Source organism: Corvus moneduloides, chromosome 13, assembly GCF_009650955.1.
Source record: "Corvus moneduloides isolate bCorMon1 chromosome 13, bCorMon1.pri, whole genome shotgun sequence".
NCBI lineage: Eukaryota > Metazoa > Chordata > Aves > Passeriformes > Corvidae > Corvus > Corvus moneduloides.
The window spans coordinates 15395660-15422291 of record NC_045488.1 but is presented as its reverse complement, the minus strand read 5'-3'; the positions used below and the strand labels follow the sequence as shown (position 1 = coordinate 15422291).

The 26632-nt window shown below is 40.5% G+C and overlaps 2 protein-coding genes across 14 annotated transcripts in view; both read left to right on the top strand.

The window, feature by feature from the left end:
- TRPM1 (transient receptor potential cation channel subfamily M member 1) overlaps positions 1-4928 on the top strand; it is a 91378-nt gene extending 86450 nt beyond the window's left edge. For all 10 annotated transcript variants that reach the window (XM_032122581.1, XM_032122582.1, XM_032122574.1 and 7 more), the window contains one exon: positions 463-4928. In XM_032122581.1, coding sequence (XP_031978472.1) covers positions 463-1726 — 1264 coding nt within the window. In that variant the 3' untranslated portion in view covers positions 1727-4928. The remainder of the gene's footprint in view (positions 1-462) is intronic.
- Positions 4929-5451: 523 nt separating this feature from the next.
- MTMR10 (myotubularin related protein 10) overlaps positions 5452-26632 on the top strand; it is a 42364-nt gene continuing 21183 nt past the window's right edge. The window contains exons 1-4 of one of the 4 annotated variants that reach the window (XM_032122586.1): positions 5452-6407; positions 12553-12613; positions 24905-25041; positions 26162-26234. In XM_032122586.1, the coding sequence (XP_031978477.1) occupies positions 6354-6407; positions 12553-12613; positions 24905-25041; positions 26162-26234 (325 nt within the window). In that variant the 5' untranslated portion in view covers positions 5452-6353. Of the gene's footprint in view, positions 6408-11150; positions 11281-12552; positions 12614-17026; positions 17130-24753; positions 24807-24904; positions 25042-26161; positions 26235-26632 lie in introns of those variants that run through there. The other 3 variants (XM_032122585.1, XM_032122587.1, XM_032122588.1) reach the window with 3 other exon arrangements.

Below are 26632 nucleotides of genomic sequence, written 5' to 3'. Positions count from 1 at the left end.
TTCAAGAGCTAAAGCAATCCCATCAACACCAGTATATGTTTCTCTCTCATACATCTGCAAAACCTGTTTTACAACATGCTTTGATGCTATTTTAAGTCACCCTGTGAACATGTCACTAGAAAGTACTTTTCATGTAATTAATTTGATGTTTCACAGTGAAAGAGAAAAACTGAGCACACAGTGGGTGGCACACAGAGAAATGTTAATAGTAGTCTGTCCCTAGGGACTCTCCTGCCATGAATATAAGGGCAGAGTTCAAATACCACTCTAATATGGTGTATGGAAAGCATAGATAACAAGAAAATGCTTGTGCTTTTGATGCTACACATAAGAAAAAAGAACAAGGCATGATACACACCACAAAACTCTGCCTTAGGAAGAAATCGGGAGCTGGGTGCCTGTAATGGGTTACTACACCATTCTACAGGTTCTGGTCTCTGCTTCCTCTTTTATACCCCACAGAGTTGAAAATATGTCAATGAGGCTGGAAGAAGTGAATGAAAGAGAACATTTTATGAAAGCTTCTCTCCAGACAGTCGACCTTCGGCTCTCTCAGCTGGAAGAGCTCTCTGGTCGGATGGTGAACGCTCTGGAGAAGCTGGCAGGCATCGACAAATCAGAGCTGACGTACACACGCTCGTGGGCGTCGTCAGAGTGTGATGCTGCTTATCTCCTGAGACAGAGCAGTGTGAACAGCTCTGATGGTTACAGCATGTCCAAATATCACATCAGTGGCGATGAGCTGACCTATGATGACAGCACCACACCTATGTCGCCAGCCATGCGTAAAAAAGCCCATTCTATTGGTACCAAAGAAGATGGAACAGACCCAAGGATGCTGGTTCCAGAACACCAAGCTGGACTCCATACCTCGAGTGCTAATGCAGTCACCACAGCAGATCACAGTAAATCTACATCAGAAATTGCACAGAATGTTTCCAGAACCCATTCTGGTTCAGGTGGTTTGGGGAGTGAAAAGAAGGGGGTTTTCAGTAGTGATGGAATGATTCCTCAAAGTGTAAACCAGATGAATGCTGTAACAAACAGTCAGTCAGTAGCAGGGTCAGATTTTCAGAACACTCAGTTAAAAGTAGAACGTACCAAGTTAGAAGCAACCATCTCTTATCCCTTGGACAAATCCAAAGCAATGCGCTATTTTCCTCCTGAAACTTTCAGTGCTTGTCAAACCACTATGATGAAGTCAAGGAGCTTTATATTTGCACAAGGTAGAAAGCTGGTTGGAGGAGTTAACAACTGGACCTCGGAGTATAGTACCATTATGGATCAGGTGTGCCCTTCTGCAGTTGAACAGTGGGCCACGGAGTGGAAATACGAAGTTGAGCAGCAGCTTTCTCAAGAGCGTCCTCCAGAATACCCCGGCTTGATCTCTGAAGCAGAAAGGCAAGCTGAGGAGAAGCAGACAGACACAGATGACGATAGTAACGTTGGTGAAGCAGGTATGAGTGCCTCTTACACCTCTATGCCTGCCACTGTCAAAGCCGAGAAGGAGAATTTGCTGTCAGTAAAGGCAGAAAGGACTTCTGGGTTCCCATCAGTACGCTCCAAGAGTTTGCACAGCCATTCCCGGAAAGCCAAGTCTGTGAAGGACAAATTAAATAGACCAGGACATGCCAGCAGTGTAACTAATTTGGTGGTAGCATTTGGCAGCGCAACAGAAGAACAGAAAACTAGGCAAGAAAATGCATCTACAGAAACTGAATGTTAAAGTGGCTTATGGCCCCTGTTTTACCAACAGTCGAGAAATCAGCATGACTAATTGAACAAATTAGGGTTTTTAAAATTAATTTCTAAAGAAGAACTTTGGATATATGTGTTTCTCTTCTTTTAAACTTAATAGATACATGTTCTGTTCTTAAATAAATGCTTGCTGGGTTGGGTGAAAGGGAGATGTTCTCTCAGGGGCAGATAAAAAGTAGATACAGTCCACAGTTGCTGACTATATAGATCTTCATTTGTTCCATTTCAGCCTCCCTCATAAGCTCATTTACTGACAAGCTCTTTATAAAAGCTCTTAGAGGAAGAACAATGTTATAATGTAATAATTTTATCAGAAGACTTCTCAAACTGAACAAATTTTTAACCAGCCTTAGTTTTATCCTTACTTAGGCAGCTGGTTTCTTTGTGGCCATGGTGTTTTTCAGATCAAAACAAAATTGTTGGAGGCAGGGAAAAATTATGTCGTCCCCTCTTTCACTTCTGATTTCATGCACACTGCTTAGCTTCTCTTTCAGAATGGCACAACATAGCAGTTTTCATCCACTAAAAGAGGTCAGAGTGGCAAAATACAGTTGTGTTTGGAGAAATCTGACCTGGAAAGCCATGTGTAGACATATTCTTAACCTGTCCTTGAACTTCAGTGGCATAATCTTGCTTTCAGAATCACATCTGTCCCCAACCAAAAGCATGCTGACAGCCTTAAACTGTTGAAAAACAGTGATCATTGTTTCAAAATGTTTAGGAAGACTCTAAGAATATCAAGTACATGGAGATTTTAATAATTGAAATCTGCATTAGTGTTTTGTATAAATAAGGATTACAATAGAAGTCCATGTAGACTTTGAATAAGATTGTGGCTTTTCTTAAATGCCTGCAAGGGAAAACAAAACAGGAAAGGTGTTCTGATCAGGTGAAATAAAAATATAACCAATCTTTGCTTGAAGCAAATCTACTGTGACAAATTCATCTTTTGTTTTGCAGTTTCATTATAACTCATGAGGAACAAGGAACAGTTTCTACAAGTCCGTCTAAACAAAATATAAATTTTCCAGCTGAGAATAGAAATTCTGTATGTTTTCTTGAGTAAATTTCAAAAACAAATGTCAGAGGGGAAACAAAGTCTCTACAGCAAAAGTGTTTTGAGGACTAATGCTGGAAATCAACATCAGTAGTTAGATTTACCCAGAGCACGTGTCTCAGCAGTGGCATTTGAAGGCCTAGGTTTTGATGATTTTCTTCATAATAGCAGGGTGTTACTTGCCTCGTTCCTCCCTGTTAAGTTTTAGGAACTTTGATTTCCCAAATATTCAGCACCTGTCTTTGCAGGGGATGCTTACCATGGAGCAGATCATTTTGAAAATGAGTTAAAGGCATGTTACTTGTTCACAGAATATTGGTCAAAGCTTTATGCTTAACTCAATACCTGTCAGGACTCATTCATGCACTAGTTTGTAAAGACATTTCTTTTTTCACTCACTGTCAGCCCCACAGTGCAGGTGTCAATGTCCTCCTTGACAATGATGCTTACAGCATTTTGAAATGCAGAGATTGATGGAAGACTATACAAATGCATTAATGGTATCTGATTTTTATTGTTTGCATTATATTTTCATACTCCATCCATACTTACACCCTGAAGTACTGTTACCAAACTGAATGATTGTGGAAAGTGCATAGACATTCCACAAAGTTCAGTCATCATTTCCTTTGGAATTTTGCTATCTTGGTTCTACTAGCAGGTTTACTGGTTTCCCTGCTGTTGGAGCAGTGTTGACATTTTGCTTGTTTTCTTCAGCTTTAGGGAACTTGACATTTTGTAAAAACAGAATGACATTTGAAATTGTTTCACTTCCATGTTTACTTCTGTGTTACCATTCTGTGCAACTACATAGCCATTGTGTCAATGTGGTTAAAATAGCCTCCAGTTTGCCAATGCCTTTTTATTGTTTGCCTGCACATTCACCAGAAATGGAGTCATTAACAAACACAGAGGGATGCAGCTTTTCAGCACTGTGCTAAACAAGCAGTACGCATTGTGGAATGGAATACAGTGTGTTGCATACCTCTTGTTACATTGTCTTTATAAAATGTGTGTTAATCATGCTTTTGACCACCTAATTTTTTTAGTATTTACATTGAAAATTTATGTGATAGCATGTAGATTTCAAACGAAAACATTTTTCCTTTGTATTTATATACTTCCTTTGTGTAAAAATATTTATAAAGAAACACATGAAAAATATGGCAGATTAATTCAGTATAACAATTTTTTCTCTATAATGTCAAAACACTTCACTAATCTGTTTCTTCTTATGCAGTGCATGGACTGAACATTTTCTAAAGCAAAGTTTCTTTCTTAACATTTGCCAGTAATTTTCCATAAAATTTTCTATACAGGGATGATTTTAAGAGGTTTGAGTATTTTCTGTGCTCTCACACAGCATGAACTGAATGACAACCTCTCTGCCATTAAATGTGAAGTAAGCACACTCTGGCTTTGGCAGAGTCATTTTAGACAAACGGCCATTTTAATAAGATTTAAATATGGCTTTCTATGTGCATAGAAGATCAATAATAGATTTGGAGCTCACTAAGCAGAATAATGACCAACCCATTTGCATGTCTGCCTCCATGCTTTCTTGAATACTGGCTGAAAAGATGCAGGCAGAGAATTTGCATTTCTGAAGGGGCATGTTTAATGCTGCTTTTCAGGAAGATGTGTCCCCCTTTACTGCTAAGCATGGGGTGACTTCACAGCAGTGTCACCATGAATTCCATTGCCATGATTTATTATGTGCTTGACCTATACTGCAGCAGGTCAAGCTGAAAGGGTGTATACTCTAAGGCTATGTCTGTGCAGAGATATTACACTGAGGTAATTTAAATTTGTTCGTCTTACAGTATCTTGTAATACAGACATTTCCCTTTCCCTCAAGGCAGATGTTTTCAACATGGTGACTAATTGTCATATTGACAAAGGCAGGTTCATAACCCTACCACCTGATTCCATGAATTACCCCTTTTTACATTGCATCATTCAGGGACTAGCTTAACTTTGCACTCACAAGCCTCTCGTGTTGCAGAGTCACTCTGTCCATTTTAGAAGCTGGATTTCAATACCTGAGAGCCAAGAAAGTCCATTTTCCATATTATTTACTAATCCATTAAAGTAGCCATTGAAAACCTTCCAACTATGGTTTTTCCATGCTGCTTATTTGGATGCTTTCCAAGGTTCTGTGCTTGACTATCATCTTTGGCAAAATAAAAATAAATAAAAATAAATTTCTAAATAAAAATAAAAAGAACACATCTGCAAGGCCTAATCAGGAAACAGGAACATGAGGAAGGTGCATGACCAAGGATGTTAACAGATCATTTCATTAGCTCTGCAAGATGAACAGTATTGTGCCTTGTTACAGGTGTTCTGGGCTGACACAAAGCCATTGTGCTGCTGAGCCCTTCATGTGGAGCAGGTGAGTTCTCCAAATGACAGCAGCCATTGGGACACAGTGCTGGGTTCCAACAGATGCTTCTGCAGCACTGTCCTGTCCAGCAGGTCACTTTACCTGAATTTAGTGTTGCACTCAAAAGCTGTTGGGAGCTGAAAGGAGGCACACCTTGGATGTAAGGTCAGGAATTTATTGTTAGTGTAACGAATTTTAACAGTCTAATATATGAATTATTATTAGTTTAGATCTATATAATTGTAAGAGAGAAGAGACAAGAAGAGAGAACAGAAAAGAATACTACTGTGCTACTAATGGAAGAACAGAATAAGGTCAAGTTATTCGATGCACACTTCCTGCTATCTACCCCTTATTCTGACATTTATTCACACCTGCTCTGATCGTCCATCTAATGGTCAGTGGCTACAGTGAGGATAGTGAGGAAATACTGCCAGCTGTCAGCATCCCAGCTCCTTTGTAGGGTGAGCATGATGTTCATGTTGTTTCTTCATCCTTATTTTTGCTACTTTAGGGGCATTTTTATGTGTGCTACAAAGGTACATCTTGTTTTTCATCACTGGTCTTTAAATCCTAAAAATAAGCTTGAATTTCCTCGTCATTAGAAAAATTGCTTTCACAGCTAAACAAACGAGGGCCAGCTCAAGGCAGGTTAAGGCAAGTTCTGACAAAGCAGCCGTGACAAGCCTCAGTCCTGAGGCCTTACCAAGTCAGCATAAAGCCTGTGGCCTGTTACTAGCAGTGACAATTAGCTTCTGTTTGCTGGGTTATGAGGCTACATTAGCTCTAGGGGTGTTTTCTTCTCACTGAAACCATTGCAGATAAATATTCTACCACATGCAGCGGTCACCTAAACTGAAGATTCAGCCTAATTGTGGACTTTGATCCCCCATTGTGATCCAGCATTGCACAGGAAGGCATAAGCAATGTAAGGACCTGGTTGATGTGGCCATTTAAAGGCCATTTCAAATGGTAGCAAGGCACAGGAGTTTGGGGTAGTCGTACAACAGTACCCAGCAGTTGTTTGCATTGTAGGCTGACAAACCACAGGCCTCGGGAGAAGTGAGACAAAGACTATAGATTTTCTTAAAACTGCAATTTTATTTTGCTTTTTTTCAACTTCTAGCCTTATCTGCAGAAACAAAGTTTGATATGGCAAAGTGGTGCTTTATGGTTGATGCCCTCTACCTTTACAATGGATGTAAGGTATGTTTTCATAACAGGCTTTAAGTTATTCTTTGCAGATATTCAGCTGAAATATTTAAGTGCCAATATTCACCTAGTGCTTGGTGTTGCCGTAATGAGAAAGAGGATGCATAATTTCATGTGCCTGCTCCTTTTTTGTCTCTGCAACATGAAACCCCCTGTAAAACCACAGTGCTTCATCATGCATGATTCTAGATGCAGGCATCTCCCTTTGTTTGCCCTAACTGGACTGCTGTGCTCAGCGAGCAGTAACCTGAGCAAACCAACAGCCTTCAAAAAGGGCCATGGAAAAAGATTAAATTCTAGTTTAGAAGCTCTAGTAATTCAATAGTCACTATCATAATACCTGTGTGAAATAGTATAAGTCAAGGTGGAACACTGTATTATGAATAGCACCAAGTAACTCTAGGCAAGTAGTACCTACACAATGATTAACAAGGAAAGTACTCTTACATGACACAGCAAAGTTCCATATCATTAAGCCTCCACACAAAGAAGACAGCCTCCACTTCACAGATAGGCCCTGCAAAGGAGGCTTTTTTCCTGAGATACCTCAAGAAACTGAAACTTCTGCATAGTTTTTATGTCTCTTGTATATTTTTGGCCAAGACTGTCAAAGTTGCTGTTCTGTATAAATAATGACATTTTAAATGTTCTTCTAGATCTTCATCAAGGACATTCAGGAATGACTTTTTTTTAGCAACTGCTTAATAAATTTAAGGCATTATGCTTTTATTCTGTAAGAGGTAATACAAACCTGTAGGGCTGGCTTCCTCACAAGTCCCCAGCCAGAGTCCCACACTTCTGAGTGCAGGCTGAGGCAATTTGGGTGCACAAACTATTGAGTGCACAAGTAGAGAAAGAGGTGTCCAGGTAAAGTAATAAACTGTAATGCTTCCAGTGAAAAATAGAACTGACTTTCATCAGTGAATCCCTGACTTTGCAGACTTGCTGCACACTTGCTGTAGCTCTGGGCACATAGCTCAACTGTGAAATCAGACAACGTTTGTGTCTTTTTGTCTTGGAGTTCAAACCAATAATTGAACCAGTCTTCAGAGGCTATGAAAACATGTAAGTTGCCATAGAAATACAGGCCTGGAAGAGATCATCTGCACTAGGCGAGTTCAGCTATGTCAATACCATCAGTGGCAGATGGTGGTCTAACCTGTTCTTAAACATGTCTAATGAAAGCCATTCTCTAATCTGCTGAGAGATCAAAAGGGACCATGGTGAAAATCTGTTCTGATTTAACCCCAGCCCTCATGCATTGCACAAGCCAAAGCACTTCCCCAACCACAGAGCTGCCTTGTGAGGTTGTACCAGAAATTTTAGGAAGGTGCCTAACCTGAGTGTGCACTGAATACAGCAGGTTATGCACCCCAGCCATAGCTGACAGATAATTATTTGCACTGTCACAAAAAGTGGCACTTTATGTAAAAAGAGCCCTGGGAGACAAGCACACAGTGTGGGGAGTGATACCACTGGGAAGCAGGCCAGGTTGCTTCTCAGAGTGAGAGTGGCTGAGTGAGAGGGTCCTGGTCAGACTAGCACACAGGAGATACCACTGAATAACAAGGTAGAGGCAAGGAAAATAACTGCCGAGTAAAAAAAATTATTTTTTTTAAAGAATGAGAATAACATGAGACATCTGCAGTCTTTTCAGTTCAGCTGGCTTTGTTGCATAGCTGTCTTCCCACCATTCTTTGAAGGCTGCTCTCATAGAACAAAGGCATTCTCAAGAATCTTTGGCTTGGCAGAACTGTTTGAAGAAAGTGAGCAAGTGAGGCAGAGCTGGGATGGCCAGAGATGGGCGGGCAATTGAGTTCATTGCCAAAAAGGAGCCGGAGGATTTCCCTGCCTGTCCTGCCTGCCCACCCTGCTCTGCTTGTCTGTCCTGCTCTGCCTGTCTGCATCTCACTGCAAGTTGTGACAATTAACTTGCTTCTCCGAAGTACTCAATTCTGTCAAATCAGCCTTCTTCTCCTACTGGCATAGAACTCTTTCAGTGGAAGCTTGTAATCAGTTCCAGTAACAATCCTCACAAATCTTGTGAGAGCTTAGTTTTGATTTTGTTTGCTCATTTTCAGAACAGCACTGCAATTTCAATGTGTCAGTGCAGTCCTTAATGGAAATTTTTGCTATCCTGTGATCATCCTCTCATGAGTAAGATTGCTTTTGCAGCTACTCCTAAAAAGTCTCTGTGCTGATGCAGAAACACTTGTAATTCTGATGTGGTGTAAATAATCATAATTTATATTATCACTGGCAAATTTGTTATGTGCAATTTCAAATCTGGGCAGTTTCTGCCTTCCTCATCCCCTCATTTTCTCTTCCCCCTCTTTTGAGTTAAATTCCCTTTCACCAGTGTTCTGAATATGAACAAAAACTTTAAAGAAGGATAACGATAAGGGCTAGTCCTTATTAGGGCTAGGGATTTAGGTTATGAAAGGGGATGAGAGGAGCTGTGGTTTGCTCTCACAGCGCTCAGCTCTACACCACCAGCAGCATCTGCAGCACAGTGCACTCTCTAAAATGGACTGGGACATGAGATCATGCCAGGCTGAATAATCCCACTTAGACAGTGATGTTTGCAGCATAAAATAAAAATTATATATGTGAAAATAGAGGATAAAGTGAAAGGCATTGTCTGTCAACAGCAGTAAGATGGGACTTTTGTGCAAGGAGATGCCATTGTTTTGAAAAGTACACTGGGATTGGTTTTACCTTTTCTATCTACAAGTCCAAGAGCAGGGTGCTCTCCCCTGGGCTGTTGAACAGCATGAGCTTTCCTCAACCTAGGCAGGTGCCAGTGGATTGTTTCCCTCCTCACTGTTCAATCAAACCTTTCTGCTGCAATCAGTGGGGCATCTCCTCTAAATTGTGGAATCCAGATTGTGCCCTAAAGTCTGTTCTTTCATTGAACACACACTCTCAGACTTCACAAAAATTCCAGGTCTATAATGCAATATAATATACTTTCTATTAATGAGGGAAGATCTCAACCTTGCAGCTGATGTTGAGTGCTGCATGTGTCATTTTGTGTCTAAAAATGTGTCCATTTTTCTAGAGTCTTCACCACTGTGCTGTAGCAGGCCTTTACTAATGTTACATTGCACGTGAGCTGTTCCATTTTCATGACAGTATGCTGACCAAAATCATGCTTTTTAATAAGGTGAGGCTACAAAATACCAGCCATTTGTTTGTCAGGTCCTGGTCTTCAGCTCTCACCCCTAAAGCATGGTCCTTGCCGTGAACTCTGCTTAGCTCATAGCTGGAACCATGGCTGTGGTGTACCAGCAGGCAGGGGCCAGCCCTTCTTACCCTACTGAACACATCAGACCTGGCTCCAAAATCTGGAGAGACCTGGTGGTTTGACCCAGTTCTCTTGTGACTGTATCATCAGCAGGAGAACCCAGGCTCTCCCCCTTCCTTAGATCTCACAGCTGACAGACCATGTACTCCTGATCTAGGGATCTCCATTAAACCACCTTTCCATCCAAACTGTTGCTTTGTGTAGGAGGTATTTCCACTGCCAAGTTCAGAGCAGTCATATATTTACCAGCAGTATGGACCTTTATGGATGCCATAGGCCACTAAGCAAACATGAGCAGTTAGTTACTCAGTTTCCTACTTAGAAGAGATAGAAGTGATGGATTTGGGCAGTTTAGGTAGGTGCCTGTGTAATTTCCATGTTCTGGAGAAGCTCAGGTGAGCAACACATGAGTGCTTGGAAAGCTTAAAGGGAATTATACAAATGTTGGATAAACATCCAGCTGCCACAGTCAGCAGAGTTGCAGAGTGGGAGGGTGACTGCAGCAGCCGCCTGGGGCATCACAGAATCACACAGAATATGCTGAGTTGGAAGGGACCCACAAGGATCATCGAGTCCAGCTCCTGGCCCTGCACAGAACCATCCCCAAGAGTCACACCATGTGCCTGAGTGTTGCATACACTCCACAGCTGTAATATGTACACCTTGTGTAAAGGGTGACGGCAAGAACTCGATTGCAGTAAGTGATTCACAGAGTCAGAGAATGTCAAGGGGTCAGCCTTGATCACCCAGTTCCGACCCCCCAGCTTGAACTAGAACAGGTTGCACAAGGCCTTACGGAACCTGGCTGTGAACAGTGCCAGGAATGGAGCAGCCACGACCTCCCTGGGCAGACTGCGCCAGTGTCTCACCACCCTCTCTCCACCCTGCTGGAGCTGGATTTTACCGCTGCCTTAGGAGACAGCCCTGGGTAGCAGTAACTCCTGCAGGCCCCCGAACGGGGTTTCAGTTCCCACGGGGCTCTGAGGCCAAATTGTGGCAATCCTGTGCTTCGGCAGCCGGCCTCGCCCGCCGCAGGCCCCGCGTTTGGCTGTTCCCTGGGGAAGGCCCGGGCCGGGCAGGAGCGGGGCCGGCAGGCCGGTGACCCGCCCCCGGCAGTGCGGCCGTGCCGGGGCTGCGCGGTGGCGCGGGCCGGCCATCACCGCCGGGCCGCTTGTTCCCTCCGCGCCGCCGTACGCGGCCGCTCCCGCCCCTCACGGCCCGGCCCGCCGGGGCCGCCGCCCGCCCAAGGAGCCGCTGGGCCGGCCCGGGGAGGCGGAGGGAGTCGCGGGGGCTCCATGCGGGGCGGCGGCGGCCCCAGCCCGGGCCTGCCCAGGCCGCTGGCTCCTCCCTTGGGGAAGGAGGGTGCGCCGGGGCCGCCCCCGCGGTGTGACGGGGAGCGCAGCCCGAGCGGCCGCGGGCGCCGGGCCTGAGCCGGCGGGCGTCGGCACCTCCTCCGGGGCCCGGCCCGGCCCGGCCCGCCCGCCCGCGCGCCCGCCGGCGGCCACAATGTTCTCTCTCAAGCAGCCCAAACCCACCTTCAAGTCGTACCTTCTGCCTCAGGTAACCGCCTTTTATTGCCATTACCGACCTGTCCTCCCTGCCCTGCCTGCCCCGGGCCGTCCCTGTCCCCGGCCGAGGTGCCGCCTCGGGGCTGTGCCCGCAGACGCTGGGGCTGTGCCCGCTCGCCCGGGGGTGGCGAACAGCACCTGTGGGGGGGCTGCCGGGCCCCCGAGCCCTCCGTGGCACTGCGAAACAAAAGCTGCGCAGCCGGTTCGGGGTGCAGCCCCTCGGCCTCCGGGTCTCCGCATCGCACACCGACAGAGCCCACACTGTGGTCAGGGAGCAGGTCTTCTATCGAAGTAAAGTCTTGTGTTCATTAAAATCGGCCCGTGCGAGATTATTTTGCAAAGTTGTGAATTATGCTTCAGGTGTTTGAGCTCGCTTTGCTCGCAGCGCTGGGCGGGATGAGGAGAAAGCAGCGGACGCTTCTGTGCTGTGCAGATAATTAAACTCTCACTTGTAGCCATCGTTTCACGTTTAAAACTTGACTGATGGCATAAATAAGAAAACCGAGTGTATCTATCAAGTATATATAGCGCATATAGTACTAAGTATATCGAGAACCACCAGGATTTTTTGTGTCACCTGGGTGTGCACTTGACAGAAAGTGATATTTATTTATTTTAGAGAAGGCAGGATCTCTTCTAGCAACTTATTTGACATGTTGACTGACTTTTGCTTTTTCACAATTTCTTAGTAAAAGTGAGATGTTGATTTAACACAGTTCTGGATACTCCTAGTCCTGGGAAGTGGTTATATTGCTGTCATTGTAGGAACCGTGGGCTATTTCACCAAAGGTTCCAGTCTTTTTATAGAAGATTTTTATTGTTAAGGTTTGAAACTGAATTGCAAGTAGGCATATATGTGTGTGTTCTGGGCCTTGGAGTTTTTTTGAAATCTTTCCTATGTTGGAAAGTTGTGCATGTTAGAAGTTAGTAGAGAGTTTTTTTGAACTTGACTGTCTATATCTGTAAAATTTGTTGTAGATCTTGAGCCACTATGGAATGTCAATAGTTTTTGTTCATCCTGTGACTTATTATAGTTTGGGTTACCCGATTTGTTAAACATGAATATTTTAAATATTTTATTATTCTTTTGGTACAAATCTAAATGCACTCAAAATTGTTAAAAACTCTTGCTATGATTGGATTCTAGCTCCTTAAGATGAACTTTTTAAGTTAAAACAACTTTTTCCTCTGTACAAACAGATCAGGCTTCTGTGTGACTGTAAAGTTCTGAGTCTTCAGTAAATTATCTTTTTTTTTTCTTCAGGCTGACGAAAATATATCTTCAGAACCAAGGATTAAAAAACTGGAACCAGTACTTTTGCCAGGTAGGCATGAATTAGGAATTTTACAAATACCTCTGTTGGTATTGATTTTGATATATTTTAATCTTAGCATTGTTTCTTGAGGGAATATTCTGAATAGGAAAAGGTAATGATACTTGTCTCTGTAAAAAATTATTCTGACCCACCTGAAACACTAAATAAATACATAGGTAATTTTGCCTGTGTGATTCTTTACTATGTATAGAATAATGTCTTGGTTTTATTTAACATTCTTGACATCTTTTGGAAGACTACTGATAATTACACTTTCATCAGATAGTCAGATATTTACCTGTGTGCAGAACCCAGTACCAGAGCCTGTGTTAGAGTCTTCCTTTATTTTAAAGGAAAGTAGTCACAGAATTTCCAGTATGTAGGTATGATTGACTTCTGTATTGGAAAGCTTCTAATGCCATCTTTATTAATTTACTCTTATTGAATGTGCTGCTGTTAGGCAAGTTTGGAGTTTGTGTCTTCAGACCTCTACAGAATAACCGTTTTGGGGTGTGGGGGGAAAAAAGCAATGCTTTTATTATTGTTCATCATTACATATTTATAAAAATGTAGGGTATTAATGGCTTCCATATTTTAAATAAGAAATTATCTCTCGTAAATTACAGTTTGATCAATGAGGATTTCTAAAAGCCTTTTTTCAGCTATGGAAGGAACAATCTACTGTTCTTAAGGTTGCTTTCATTGCAAGTGATTATCATTTCATTTTACTGTACACCAGAGTAATAAATCTGGCTTGCAGTTTCTAAAGGTAATTTTGAGTTTAAAACAATGTCATACTACAGTTTTTTCTTAGCATTCAGAATGTATATTAAAAAATACGAATTTATACACACACTGATGTAGGTATAAACAAGGTACTCTTAAAAATTATTTCTGTCACTGCTTTGTATGGAGCTGTTGCTAAATAAGCAGTGCTAATTGACGTGTGATATGGTCCAGTGAGGTACCTTAAGCTTAAGAGGCTGAAATACTGTGGAAGAGGTTCAACTGAAAGAGTAGATAACAACTGCCTGACACTCTTCACGAAACAAAAGAATGCAGAGTTTGCTTGAGGCATAAATACCTTAAAATACATTGCTGGGATTGCTCGATATTTGAAATAGTTTTATTTTTATGCTTGCAAAACTTCTGCTTGCCACTTGGCATCTCACTGATTATGTTGCAGTTGATATTCATCCAAGGCCTTTGACTCACAAGGAAGTGACTGCATGTTCTTCTCTGAGACATTCCACAGCAAATGCAAGGCAGTATGAGAGTGCTTTGCTCAAAATGTAACACATCTTGCCTTTGCTATGGGACCTGGCCATGAGCAGTTACAGAAAGTAACTTCTCTGCTGCCACTTTTTACAGTGTGGTTCATTTTCTCTTTGTGAAACTCCCAAGTGCTCTTAAAATGGTGCTGACTGCATTTGTTTTTCTCAACTAGTTTGTATTTATTCTTTGCATCTCTTTGCATTATTTTCCTCATCTGCACTCTCTTTGAAGTCAACATTTGATGGCTTTTGGGACGTTCGTAGTAAGTTGCCCCAAGTTATGTAGAAGCCGCAGTATGATGTACCACAGACTTAAAATTTCCACCTCCAAATCATTCTAAGGTATTATTTTGAATTATTTCATGATAAAATTCACTGCTCTGTATAGTCACAGAGCAGCTCTGCCAAAATCTGTTCATGAGTCTGTATGAGACTCATGTGGAGGGAGAGGGGGGTGTTAAAAATTACTTAAAATTACTTAAATGAAACTCTTCCTGTTTAAAGCACCAGCCTAAACACAATTTTTCTGCTTCTGTCATCAACTGTGCTGTAGAAAAGTGCATAAACAAGTACACATTGTACTGTTGGATAGACTGGCTTTTGGATTTGTCATAACCCAAGTTTCTGGCCAAATTCCAACTCATTTAATTATATTAAGACTGACTTGCACTTCCTTGTAAATACAGTGTCAGTATGGCATTCCTAATATCCTGTCCTTAACAGTTGAGTGAAGTTGCTTTTGCTCTCAGGAACAGAGATAAACCTGAGTGGCTGAATGTTTCGCTTTTTAAAGTGGTGGAGTTTTTAAGTTCTTTTGGAATTAAGTTACATTAGCTCAGTCAGGTACTGGCTTTAGTAATCTTCAAAACCTGTTAATGGTTTTATTAAGCTTTTGATTCCTAAAACATAGTGACTCTGAGGGAGTGGCTTGCTTGCTAATTCCAAAGGAGCTAAATATCCTGCTGTCTAACTTGTATTTCTGTGCAGTGGAGGTTAGGACAAGGAGTTACAGGCTAGGAAATATCTGGTTACAAAATGAAGTGGTTTTTACTAAAAAAAAATTTAAAATTAATTGGAATCAACTTCCGACATGTAGTTTGTTTTAAAAGTTTTCTCTGGGGCCCAGAGCCCACATTTCATCAGAATTTGGAACAAAAGCCTGTATTCTTATGGAACTGAGTGCCCCGAGGAGGGTGGTTTATTGGGAAAAGGAACAAGTATCATTTAAAAACAAGTAAAAACCTTGCTTGTAAGTGGCAACACTGATACTGCAGTAAGGAAAAGCAAGTAATTTTATAGAATTGGTGTAATTTCCTTCCAAAACACATTATACAGGTTTGAGATGGAGTTATAAAGATGTTTTCTTTTTCTTTCTGCAGCTCTGTTTCCTAGTGTTAGGTCTGTGAGTGAGAGTTTCTGCAGAGTTAGTTAAGAGTTGGCCTCTGTAACAGTTTCACTTTTTTCCCCTTTGTTTGTTTGCATTGCTGGTTTTATAAGCATGTCAAAGAGGAAAATTACAGAAATAGCAGGTATTCTACCAGTCAGTCTGGTGAAGTGCCTTACCTGGCTGGTAGGAAATTAGTCTGTGTACCTTAGGGGAGTGTGGAGCTCAAGCTGTTAAACCTGGAGGTGTGTTTTGTTCTGGTGATCAACTGTAGCCTGTTTTCACTAACTATGTCTGTACCATTTCAAGTCATCAACTTGAGCATTCAAAAAACCTGTCCAGCATAAGTGGACTGTGAATGCAGAGTGTGTCTCCATGATGTGAATGGCAAAGCAGTGTGCAATACACGGACCAGTCCGGTGTCTGTATTGGAACCAGTGCCACACTGTGGTTTAGGCAAGACCAGGCAAAGAGATCCTCCCTGTTGCTCACACAGGGCATTCTGCAGGAGATTATGTAACCACTGGAGCATCTGATTGAGTGTGAGGAGAGGATCGTTCCTCCCGAATCTCAATGTCCGCTTGAATTAGTTAAATTGTTGCTCAGTATGCTAATTTGCTAGTAGATTAAGATAGTAGTTGTTACCTGTAAGTTTTTATGAAAAGGCTAGAAATGGTTATAAAATTATAGACTAAACTGAATTAGAACAGTAGTTTTTATCTTTCAGGCTTGCTCATGTTAAAGCAAGTTAAAGGGGTAGTGGTGGTGAGGTGCTGCTGAAAGCAGTTTTGCACAGGCTGTTGTGTCTGCCCCGTTTCATGGTCGCATGGCAGAAGTGAAACTCAGAGCCGTCACCGGTGTGTGCTCACAGCCGCGGTGGGTGACCAGCAGGTCACAAGTGCGGCTGGGCGGGGGCAAATGTCACCTCTCGCTGCCGGTGGCCGCGGAGGCACCGAGGGAGAGGGGAGCAGGGCAAGCACCACTCCCAGCTCCTCCCTCTGCCCTCCCTGCAGAATATGGCATGGGGATCTTCCTCTTGCAGGAACCTAATGTGGACACCCAAGTGAGGAGTCACAGGACATCACAAAGACAGTGCTACCATGTTCAATTCCTCTTGGCTGGATTTGTCTTACTTGAATTTATGCCGTTGCTTTCTATAGCCATATAAACGTTTATCACACACAGCTTCACATGGTAACAAGTTCAGAACTTTAATTAAATGCTATTACAAACTCCTTTTATTTGTTTTTTCTGAATTTACCACCATCCAGTTCCTTTGGATAAATCCTAATTCTTGTAGGACACAGCAAACATCAAGTCATATTCCTCCATTTCATGCAAGTTGTGATTTTCAGACATTTGTTATATGGCCACTTTGTTTTGCTTCCCTTTAGCTTAATTGTCTTAGTTGGTCCTACAAAGGAAGCTTCCCGTATCTGTAATCATTTTTTGATTAACTCTGAACATTTTCTGGTTGTGCTGAGCTCCTGTTTTGTGCTGAGCTGGAATTACGTATATGTTCGAGATCCTTGCTATTGGATATATTCATCTGTTATTTAATAATGCTAATCAGCTTTGCCACCTGCGTTTTTATTTTTGTTAGCTTTTTTGTATATATGTGCCTTTAGAAAGGCAAATGACTGGAGAAATTTGATTGTGGGAGGTTTTTAAGACTGTCATGGAAAGTTTTAATCTTTTAGAAGAGTCTGATTCTCTCACAAGTTAGCTCCCAGCTTTTTGGTTTTTTCTGCTTTCTGCAATTCCTTAGTACATTGAGTCATGTGTTCCAGAGCAGCTGCAACACATCATGTGATAGGAGAGGGAAATACACTGTTCAGTGAGACACCCTTGTGCATTAGTGCCCCAGGTACGTTCTTTTCTCACTGCTTTGGACCCCTGCACCTCTACCTTGGCATTTTCATTTGGTCTGTGGTGTCCCAGAGCTGGAGAGCAGAGGCCGCGCTGTGCAGTGAGTGCTCGGTGCCAGCTCGGGCTGGAGGCTGGACGGGGATTGTGTGAGCCGGGGACCAGGTTAATGAGGTTAATGAGTAACCCCCGACATCTGTCGGGTCTGCCCTGCTTCGCTGTTAGGAATCATTTTGTCTTAATGCCTCAAAGGGAAAACTGAGATTGTTTAGTTTGGTACAAGTGATGTGCTTTCACTGTCGGTTCCTTTTCCTGTGGATATATCTGGAATGAGTTGTTGATATTCAGGAAGGTATTGCCTGATCTGTTGAGGATGTGCATGTGTTGCTGGTGAGTAGCGACAGACTCTCAGCGCTGATAGCACCTGAACAGAACTTGCATGAAGGCAGCTCCTCACTGTTCCGAAGCACTCTGACCTGTTGATTCTCATTTCCAGTGTTGTGGAGTGCTCTCCAAGGCTCACTCCCTCCTTGTGCAGCTGAGTAAGACATCATATTGCAGGGTTAGGGTTTTTTCCCTGCATCAAGTTTCTTATTTGAAACTGAAATGTTACTGGGAAAATTAATTTGTTTGTTTTTAGAATTAATAGGTGATATTGAAAAAAGAAGCAAAAAAAGCTTTGCAGCTGCAGCTTGTTTTCAGGAATCAGTGTCATACAAGAGCATGAAATTATTTTCAACGTTTAAGAATGGCCAGATTAGAAGATCAGAATGGTAATTTGGAAAATAATGCAATTCCCTAAAGCTTTTTTAAAGTAGATGTTTTAATTTTTTTTGATGTCTACACAAAGATCACCAAAAATTTTATATAAGTTATGAGAGCTTCAAATTCTAGATTTCAAATCTGAAAGAACAGGTTTCTGCAAACTAGTTTTTCATACTGCAAGAAGTTTAAAAATGAACCAAACATTTGACTTAGATTTAGAATAAGAAGTCATTTACAGTAAGTATATAGTAAGTACTCTTTTCTGTTACAGTTTTTTTGGCTCAAAATAAATTTTCAGGCGTGGTTTGGGTTCAGTTAACTGCTTGTTTTGTGTTTGAGTTTGATTTTTTTAAGGACGACTTAAGTACTGTGGCACAACATAAGTACTACCAAGGCAGTCTGCATGCAGAATCTAAGTACCAGATACAATCTTAGAAGTAGATTTTACTGGATAGAGTAATTTTGTCCTGCCTTTTCTTCTGAAATGCGTTTCTCAAAGCTTCTGACTAGTAATATATTTTAAGTATTTGTAAACATCTGCAAAAATAATTTCCTATGTGCAACAGATTAGCCATCGGCCAATATGGGAATAATTCCTTGAAGAAGGATGACCCTGTTTTAAAATTAAGTATTTTAATGTTTTTACATGTGCATTTTGCAGAGAAGTTGCAAAGTAATTGGTTGCTGCCCACTCTGCCCCACTTACGTTTAATGTTACAAGCCATTAAAATCCAGTAAGGGGATAGTATAGATTCTGAATTGTCATCTGCCCAAGATACTGGGGGTTTTGTCTCTTGGCAATTATACTTTCTTCCAATGAAGCAAGTCTTCAGTGAACTGAAGATTCCAAACTACTTTCTAAACATATGTTTCTGTATTAATTTAGTAAGCCAAACCTATATCATTTAACGTAGACGCAATAGTACATTACAAGTTCAGCATCTGCAACTTGTATTGGTAACGTAGTTATAAAATAACAAGCTGAAAACTTCAGTCTTCTCAAATTGTTACTGATTATATTGTTTAGGCAAAGTCAGGGTTTGGGAATCTGTAGTTTATGTAGCCAGACTTAAAAATATGCAAAACACCAAACACACTCCCTCCTCACTGGCTTGTCTGTTGCTCACTTTACAGAACTCTGACCAAGTCATTGCTAAAACTCTTACTGGAGAGGTGCTGGTGGTAGGGTTTATTTTAATTTGGCCCCATACATACAGATGCCAAGAGGGGCTGTTTATTATTCTATTTTTCTCGCCACAGGTGTGTGTTCTTATTAACTACTTGGTGCTGACACTTTTTTGTGCAACCAAAGCCCGATCAGAGCTAATTCAGATGAAATCCAAACTGACAAAAAAGGAAGAAAAAATCCATTTTCGACTGGATCAGTTCTCTGATGTCACTAACAAAGTTTGTCACAAGTGGCAGTGCCAGCATAAGGCTTGAGGTGGAAGTGAATGTTGAATATGGAACTGTTTCTATTTTAGGGGTAATACAAGTTCCTGGATTAAAGCAACTCTGTAAGCAGTTTTTAGTTTTCTGCAATACTTTGTTTTCGATCAGTTTGGTAATAAGAGCTTTGCTCCTGATGGATGTTCCCTTCTTGCCATCTGAACTCCTGTTGTTTGTTTCCTACTGTACATTCTTGTGTCTTTCACTGCTGTTCTGAGATGTGGGGAAAACTTTTATGGAGCATCCCATCCTAGTTCAGAAAAGCAATTATCTTCTCAGGTCCCAGCTGTGGGCTTTTTTTTTTTGCTTTTTTTTTTTTTGCCTTTTTCCCCCCTTTTTTCTCTTTTTTTCTTTTTTCTTTTTCTTTTTCTTTTAATTTTTTCTTTTTTTTCCCTTTTTTTTCCACAATGTTCATAAAGATTAGCCATTATTGGACAATACTGATTTTAGTCTTGTGCTTGTGCATGGGAAACACAGAGATGGTCTTTGAAGACTTACCAGGAAGCCTTTATTTTTTTGCTACATTTTCCCTTACTGAGCATTTAAAAAATTTATCTAAGCTCTTTTCTCTTTTTCAGCACATTAGAGAAAGTGTAAAATATTCATATATGATATTTTAACAACAATTCTCTAATAAGACTGGCCAAGCAAGCTCTTTTGGTATTGTGCATTTATAACACACCACTCTCCAAGCAGTGGTCAGAGTTGTTCTTTGGTAGAAACCTCAGGTTCTCCTATTAAAAATTAATGCAAATTGTTTTTTGTTCCCCAATAATCAAAGAATTGAGCTGTCCTTTTGGAACAACCTTGTAAGAGCTCATGAAAATCAGAAAATAGATGAAAGACAATTATTTCATGAGCTTACAAGTACTTTTTCTTCTTAAGTTCGGAAGTGTCTGAGCACACTGAACAGAAGATTCATTTAGAAGTGGATTAGAGACATTTACATCTAAATGCTTGACGCATACTAATACACTCATACTATTTTGGTATTCTCTCCACAAGAGAGCAGATAAATGGATAAAAGTGTTGTAGATTTCAGTTACTTATTAATGAAGTTTTTATTGGAAATTCTTACTTGGGAATTTCCGAAAGTTAATTATTTGCCAAATATTTTACAAGCAAACTCATTATTGTGCATTCTTAGTGGTTAAATGGCTACTTGAATTAACTTCAGCTTTTCTATTGTGAACTTCTAAAACTATCTTTCTGAATTAACTTCAGCTTTTCTATTGTGAACTTCTAAAACTATCTTTCACATAAGCTGGTTCCTCTTGTCTTACTTGGGTATAATCACTATCAGCATTATAAATGGGAAGTAGGAGTTCAGTTTCCTAAGTGTATTCAGGTGCTAGTTTTTTATGGATTTAGGTAGAAATTGTAGGACTGCATAAAGTACTTAATGACCTTTATTGTCCTTGTCTGTTAGGCATGAAACACATCCATAGAGCTTCCATGCTCACTAAAGAAAGTTTATACTGATAAATCTGTTCTTGTGCTTCTAGTACAGCATTGGGAAAGTCCCTTTAGCAACATGTGGGTATGATACCTGCAAACCTTTTGAGCTTGTAGGATTTGCATTATTAATTTATGGAGTATGATTTCAGCCATTCATTGCCTCTAGCAAGTATCAGGTTTTTAATGTGATAAAAATACTGCCTGTTAGCATTATGAGATGTGTATGCTGATATGACATGTGCCATGCTCCATCTCTCTGTATATGTACTGATCTGTGTATGTGTCTGTGTATATAAAATACAGCATAAATATTGCCTTGTGAACTGCTCGGTTCCTTTAATTGTGCAGCATTGCTGTGTTCAGTCAGTATTGTCAGAGTTGTTGAAAACTGCTCAGTCTCTATCACCTCATGCATTAATAAGGTTATGGTCCTTGATGCTACTCAAATTAGCCTTCTTCCCTGAAAAGTTACAAATTGCTACCTTTGTAAGATAAACAAAAAAAATTAAACTTGATCCTGTGAGGCAGGGCACCAAAAGTTACAAAAATATTGTAGTGAAAATGGTGTAGAACATCCTTTATTTTAAGATGTAGTGATTAGGGATTGTGTTTTCAAATTTTGAGGAACTAAATTGTCAGAAAGCCTGGCCCACAGTGGTGTGGCTGCAGACTGGGGGAGAAGACAGCTGTGCTATCCAGTGATCCCTCCGGCTGATCCTTGTGCCTCCTTCCCAGCTCCCACATGTTCTCAGGCTCTGCTGTCTGGTTTTTATTTGGATTGTAGTGGGTTATGTATTATGGTGGATTAGATACATACCATGAATTCTCTTAACATCCAAAATATGAACCAGTCAGATTGCACGTGCTTTTGGTTCTGAAATTAAACAGTTTTTGAGGCTGTATGTTAAATGGAGGGTGTATTAGCTAGATGGATCCATCAGTATCTCCTGTTACTTTTGTGATTCCTGAATTCAATGTAGAAATATTTTTATTAAACCTGATTCGGCTTTATATGTAAGGGTGGCAACCTGTAATTTTTCTTCTGGTTTCCTGTCAAAGTTTAAACAAACTGCTCTTGTCTCCTGAGATCATTCTTTGACTCTTGGAGTCACATGGAAGTGTTGACTGCTGTTCCATGTCTGGAACAGCTTGTGACTGTTTACTGGAAAAAAGCAGCAGCTACATTGTAGAAATGTGCAGTGTAATATCTCTGAATAGCTCTGTTGTTGTCTTGTACAGAGAAATCACCTACTCAACTACAAATACAAGAAGGGTTCATTGTGCAAGTCTTGCACTTACTACTCACATGGTTTATCTACTTCCCTAAATTTTCATTTTGAAAGGTTTGCTCCTTTTTATATTGCTCATTATAGATGTCCAAATGAGGGATAAAAGATGGGTCATGTAAAATTCCAAACCTGCATGTCAAAAAAAAAAAAAATTCTCAATTTCTAGAGCTGTTTGGAAACTGCATCTGTTAAATTTGCAAACTTTCTCATGCTTCGGCTGAATCTGGTGTGCATGCATTCTCTGTCCTGCCATACCGTAATCTTCAGGTTCAAAATGGACAGTTCTGTGTTAGGGCTGTAAACCTGAGAGCAGAAGATAAGCTAGGCCAGAAAATCGAGAATGTGTTTGTGTTGGATGAAATGAAATTAAATGCAGCTGCACTAAAATAGGATTAGAATTAACATGTTGCAGTGTAGCCACACAATTATGAGGAATGGAGGAGGGAAGCAGAAAGGACTGGCTTTAGAAAGAGAATGATGGCATGTTTTAAACTGTAGTAAATTCAAATTGAAGATGTGTGCATGTATCTCATTACTGTTTTGTTGTATCAAAGTCATGAAGTACTGAAATAGTTTGGCAATAGTAATTTGCTTTTAGCAAGTGTCTCTGGTGTCATAGTAAAAAATATTATACTTGGTAACAGATAAGTGAATGTTACCAAAAAAAAAACCTATGGAAGTTGCATCATTTCATGATGTATTTAGCTCTCCATATATTTTTATTAGAAATGCAGTGATACACTAGCAATACAGAGAGAGGGAGGAATGAAAATTACTTAGAACTCAGTTTGTGAGGAGGTTGTTTTTCTTCATACACAGAATGTGACTTAGAACTTCACGTTGAATAGTTGAAAACACCAACTCTCAGGAGAAATTGCTTCAATAAATGGTTTGGGCTTTTGCAGTTATTTAAGTAAATAGATTATTTGAAGAAGTGCTGGGCATTAAGAAGTTTCAGGCCAGACACTGCTAAGTATTGAAGCATTTTCATTACAGTGTTTAACAGAAGTAGGGCTTGTCATTCTCATGTACCCCATTATAAAACATTGTTTTCAGTTGCTGTGGACTTGGATGAACTTTTAACTGTTTGTACGGAAGCTGTCAGAATCAGATTTTTTGTTTTCCTATTCAAAAGCTTATTTAAGCACAGTTTAGCAGTGTTTGAGGAAAGACTTCAAAGCTCCAGCAGATCTGTTTATAGACATTTTCACAGTTCCTGCCACTTCTGGCATTGATTATTCATGTATATGATAACACAGGTCAATGAAACTTGTCTCCTAACATCTCCAAACAGTGCCAGAATACAGCTCATAATTCTGGGAGCTCAAGGCTACAGACTTAGACCAAGACATTTTTGTAGCTGAGCAACTGAGACAAAAGCAGAGACGCTGCTGCTGCTCTTAGTGGCAGATCCCTGATCATTTTAAGGGCAAGAGATCCAGTAGGACTAGTAGGACAGCTGGGTTAAATAGCTCAGGATGAGGAGCATGTGCAGGGACTGGGCCTCAAGACAGCAAAAGGTGCATTTCTCCCAAGTGTCTGGAGTGCTAAAGGCAGTCCTTTTAAGGTATGGTTACTTGGCTGCAGTGGTAACCACTCGAGGAAAATACCTGCTCCACATCAGGAGATAAATGGGAAATTTATTCCAGGCTCTGGTCATACTCCTTGGACACACAGTAACTGATTTCTGCCACTACGGCTGCCCAAAGCGCTGCTGTTTCCATGCAAAGCAGGACTGTGAGATGGCATTTCAGGCAACTGGGACTAAACGTGCCAACCTATAATGAGCAAATTAGGCTTTAGCAATCTTTAGTCCTTAGTTTCTTCTAAACAAAATCTCAGAGCCAATATGAAATTACACTTTTCTTGGAACACAGTTGTACTCCGACGCTATTTATGGTAGACAACAGCAGCAGACGTGGTTGATCTGATGACAGAAGTGAAAGCCCTGTACAGGAGTAAAAGAATTACCAAGGTAGATTCCTGAAGGAAGAGTTACTGTTTAGCTTTCAGAAATCTTGGCTGTGAAACTGAAAAGTATCATTTTGTGTAGTGATTTACCTTTTCTATTTAAATGGTCCTCAGTCTCATTTACCTATATGCTTATGTCAGACCAATTAGCATAATTTATTTTTTTCTTCATTTGGATCTTCTGTTTTATGAAAGAGACCAAGAAAATGTCACCTTCATTAGACAGTCACAGTAAAAACTTTGAAATGTGTTTGTGTTCTGGTTTTTGTTTTTTGAAATCACCTGAAAATGCCTTTATACATGCAAAGTGTGATGTGGCCTGATTATTCTGAATTCAGGAAGTTCATTAAACTCTCAGAAGTACTTAACAATAGCCAGCTAATTTCAGTTTTTAAAATAAATATTAGGTGAAGTACAGGAATGTATGCTTGTTTAAAGAACAGTGTTGTTCAAACCAATGAATTTTTAATAGTGGAGAATTGCAGATCTTGATCTCTGGATCTAAGGGAAGTGGTGTGTGGTTTTTTTGGGCTTGAGTGTGGATTGGTTTCTTTTGGGTTTTATTGTTGTGGGGTTTGTTTTGGTTTTAAGTTGATTGGTTGTTTCTGTTGGTTTTGATTTTTGTTTTATCTTAACTACTGCCCAATATTGTCCATTTTGGAATGTTTGGATAGTGTCCTCTTTTCCCTGGAGTGGTGTTAGTTGAACTCCATGTTTACCCAGAAGAGGTGGATAACTTGAAACAGGTAAAGAGTTAGGGGTTCCTTGGTTCTACAGACTTAGAATTGTTGTACCTACAAGATTATACAGGCTTCCCTTTTCCCTTCCCCTTTTTCTGTTTTAGGTGAAATTGTGGTGAACGAAGTAAATTTTGTAAGAAAGTGCATTGCAACAGACACAAGCCAGTATGACCTGTGGGGCAAGTTGGTTTGCACTAACTTCAAGATTTCCTTTATTACGGATGACCCGATGCCACTGCAGGTTGGTTATTGCTCACATGGGTGCATCATGACAATGAATGGGATAAGTGAAATTATTCACACTGTGTTTCTGTCTCATATCTGATATAAATGGATGCCTTCTAAGAAGGCTACAGGATGAGGTTCCACTGTCCTGTTCTGAATGTGTTGCTATTCCATCCCTTCATTGAGAGTATCAGAATGGAGCAGTTTTGTACAGAAGTATATCCAGCTCCATTTACCTCTGTGTATGGAGGCTTCCCCGGGAAGTGGTTTTACAAAAGGCAGAGCAGGAATTACACACAGATACATTTCTTCTCGAAGGAGCTGTTTGCAAATGTTCTGTAGGCTAGACAAGCGTCAGATCAGCAAAGCTTTTAATGTGGTGGTGATTTATTGGTGTTACTGATGGAGGACAAAGTAACCATGAAACGAGTTTTCATTGTAGCTGAAGCAACAAGAAAAGGGAGAAGAACTCTTTTGTCTTTGTCAAAGCAGAACTCATGACATTCAAAACCATGATCGGTTTTTGGACAGCACAGCACACAACACTGTTTGGAAATCCAAGTAGTGAGCTGTATGTTATTTTCAGTAGAGTTTGCACTTCCATTTGGGGCTTTTAACAGAAATGTTCCATTAACTAAGGATATGTAAAGCTCTGAAAGTAGATAGATGCTTATTCAGTAATGGTTAGGAAGTTTGACCAAAGCTACTTCAAAAAGTTAATTTTTGACATGAAGTAGTTGTCAAAACTTGTCCCTGAAAGTAGAATTAATATTTTTGTCTTTCTATGCTTACAAAAGTAATAATTGGAGATTTCTTATATTCCATATATATATTTTATACTTCAAATTGTATTGAATTTCTAACAGTAATTTTTTATACTAATTCAGTAAATTCAGTGCAAATAGGGAGGTTATTTTGCATATTCCACTGGGGTTTCTAAACTGTTTGGTGTGCAGTTCAGCAGTACAAAAGAGCTGTTTCCACAGCCTCTAATTACCTGTGAATAGGCAAGGGTGGTACCTGTCAGAAAAGCCTAGGCATGCCTGATTTTTATCGTAGTTTTTTCAAAGTCGTGCTGTACATCTGGTTGCAAACTGCAGAATTGCAATTAATGGCTGTGACCTCATGTGTTTCAGAAATTCCATTATAAAAACCTCCTCCTTGGTGAACATGATGTCCCACTCACATGCATTGAGCAGATTGTCACAGGTACGTCAGAAATAGTTAAGTATGATGACAGGCTTTGTTCTTATTCAGTACAAAACTGTTAACTGCCTGTTAAGTTCTGCAGAATTGTTGGTACTTGAGGTTTTATGTCATTAGTCTTCCCTGATTTGAAGTATTTGGTTTATTTAAAATTAGAATAAAATCCTTAAATGCTGAATAAATCTTGAGGTGCCAGAAGACTTACTTATTTGGGTCTTTGTATTATTGGCTTTAAATTTATAACTACCATACTGAATCAACAGGTGTTTTAGGAGAGACACCTGTTAATAGCAGTACAAAATTTTGTTAGCAACATTTTTACAATGAATCATCTGAATCTCTGCCACTGAAATACAAAAAGCACATAGCTTAGACAGTTAGATATAGCTGGGATTTCTGAC